Consider the following 2,500-nt stretch of genomic DNA (forward strand, 5'->3'; position numbering starts at 1 on the left):
GAGCTGCCACATGCACAGTGTGTTCCGGCGAATGCAGAGTTTGTTTGATTTGATGGGGAGACCCATAGGCGCAGGGTAGCAATTTGTAGTGTGAATTGGAGATTAAAAACTCTGACCTCCATGGTGAAATGAAGTATAACCTTGCAGATTTGAGATGGTGCTTTCAAGAGCGTAATAATAGTAATAATTAAAATCTCTCAATGACATTGAAATAGGTTATGGAATTTTATTAATAATCAGCATCTGATCCAATGATAAGTGCATCCTTTCAACTGGGGGTGTGAGCTCCACAAAAAAATAAAATAAATAAAAAGCCAAACAAAACTTGTACAGTAAATATTTATTGTCACTTGACTCTAATTTCAGGAAAGCCAAATGTTAAACACTGAACTATTGCCATTCATCACACAGCAAAGAAATAACTCTTGCTTAGATGTACAGCTGCCTGCGGGATGGACTTGGCAAGACATGTTGCCAAGTACACTGCAAAAGTGGCACACACTTATACAAGATGATGTTCAAGTATTTGTGAAGCGGGCTCCCGAGTGGCGCATCCGGTAAAGGTGCTCCGCGTGGAGTGCAGGATGCTCTCTATAGCCTGGACGTCGCGAGTTCGAGTCCAGGCTATTCCACAGCTGACCATGGACGGGAGCTCCCAGGGGGCGGCGCACAATTGGCCGGGGGGAGGGAGGGTTAGGTCGGCTCGCCGCGCACTTGCGACCCCTGTAGTCTAGCGGGGCACCTGTGGGCTTGCCTGTAAACTGCCTGAGAGCTGCGTTGTCCTCCGACGCTGTAGCTCTTGGGTGGCTGCATGGTGAGTCCGCAGTGTGAAAAAAGGCGGTCGGCTGACGGCACACGCTTCAGAAGACAGCGTGTGTTCGTCTTTGCCCTCCCGAGTCAGCGCAGGGGTGGTAGCGGTGAGCTGAGCTTCAAATAATAATTGGCCATTCCAAATTGGGTGAGAATACTAAAAAACAATTGGCATCGACTAAAATTTTAAAAAGGGGTGGGGGGGGGGGGGGGGGAAATAGTATTTGTGAAGCACTACAGACTACCGAATACATTGGAAGCCTTTTGTCTGTCCTAAATTTTACTGTCCTGGGCAAATGGACAAGCCTAAAAAGTTTGTGCCACAGTGTTTCAATCTCTTCCCTGTAGGATACAGAGGATCCATTGTGTTATATTCACTTCACGGCTGAAGGAGAGGTCACCTTCAAATCCATCCTGTTTGTGCCTGGTGCTGCTCCACGAGGGATCTTTGACGAGTACGGATCAAAGAGAAATGACTACATCAAGGTATGCATTTACCTTTCACATAATGAGGGTGTGGACTAATTGGTGGCTATGTGTTATTGGGTATTTCCCTTCAAGTGGTGGCTAGGTGGTTCCATTATGAATTTATTTAAACAAGATTGTTTAGTGGACTACATTTAATGCATATACTAACTAGTGCTGGGACAAATCTGAATATTTGAACGAATTTAGACGTGTAATCGGATATAAAAATCAGATGTTTGTAGTCGCTAGAAATTACAAAAATACCTTGCACTTATTTACCGCCTCCCCAGAAGTTGTGTGACAGTTTTAAATATGGCAAATGAAAAAGAGCTCAGTGTGATGTGAATATTTTTTATATATATATATATATACATATGTGTGTATGTGTATGTGTGTATATGTATATATATATATATATATATATATATATATATATATATATATATATATATATATATATATATAAAAAAAAAAAAAAAAAACGGGCCACGTCCCTTGCCCCTGCTGCTATGCCGTCTCTGCCTGTTCTGAGCAATATAATGGCTTTTATTGCTTTTTTTAAAACAAATGGCTATCAGAGCGAAATATTTAAGTTGAGTGAATATCCGAACACGAAAATCCTGTGTTAGTCCCAGCACTGATACTAACTTAACCACAGCAAATTAAGTAGTAACTTACACAATTTATTTAAAGAAAGCTGCAAGCACTGTAGTTTAGAGCTTATTTTCTTAAGCTGTTTAAATGAATATTGCCTTTCTCTACAGCTGTTTGTCCGTAGAGTATTCATCACTGACGATTTCAATGATATGATGCCCAAATACCTGAACTTTGTCAAAGGAGTGGTGAGTGATATTGGATTACATTTTTTTTTTACACATTTGGTAGGGTAATACTTGCTCTACATAATCCTACTGTTGAACTGGTTGAAAATTCATTTTGTTTTCATGTTGACTAATCCACCTACTTGTTCAGGTTGACTCGGATGACCTTCCTCTTAATGTGTCCAGAGAAACCCTGCAGCAACACAAACTTCTCAAGGTGAGTTTTGTTCTGATTGTCTACAAGTAGTCTCACTGTGGTTTTAGCCCAATGCAATAATGGAGAGCCAATGATCAAAAAAGTAGAAGCATTTTTTTAATATTGAAATTGGTCTGCATGTTGCACGAACATTCTTACTTTTGCACAAAGTACCATTTATCCTATTGTGAAATTGTGGAACAAC

At 40.6% G+C, this 2,500-nt stretch overlaps 1 protein-coding gene across 1 annotated transcript in view; it reads left to right on the forward strand.

The window, feature by feature from the left end:
* Positions 1-2,500, forward strand: part of hsp90b1 (heat shock protein 90, beta (grp94), member 1) — an 11,191-nt gene that overhangs the window by 5,324 nt on the left and 3,367 nt on the right. Inside the window, exons 9-11 of the mRNA XM_034026785.3 lie at positions 1,159-1,296; positions 2,043-2,120; positions 2,251-2,316. Coding sequence (XP_033882676.2) covers positions 1,159-1,296; positions 2,043-2,120; positions 2,251-2,316 — 282 coding nt within the window. The remainder of the gene's footprint in view (positions 1-1,158; positions 1,297-2,042; positions 2,121-2,250; positions 2,317-2,500) is intronic.

The sequence above is a fragment of the Acipenser ruthenus genome, chromosome 7, assembly GCF_902713425.1.
Source record: "Acipenser ruthenus chromosome 7, fAciRut3.2 maternal haplotype, whole genome shotgun sequence".
NCBI lineage: Eukaryota > Metazoa > Chordata > Actinopteri > Acipenseriformes > Acipenseridae > Acipenser > Acipenser ruthenus.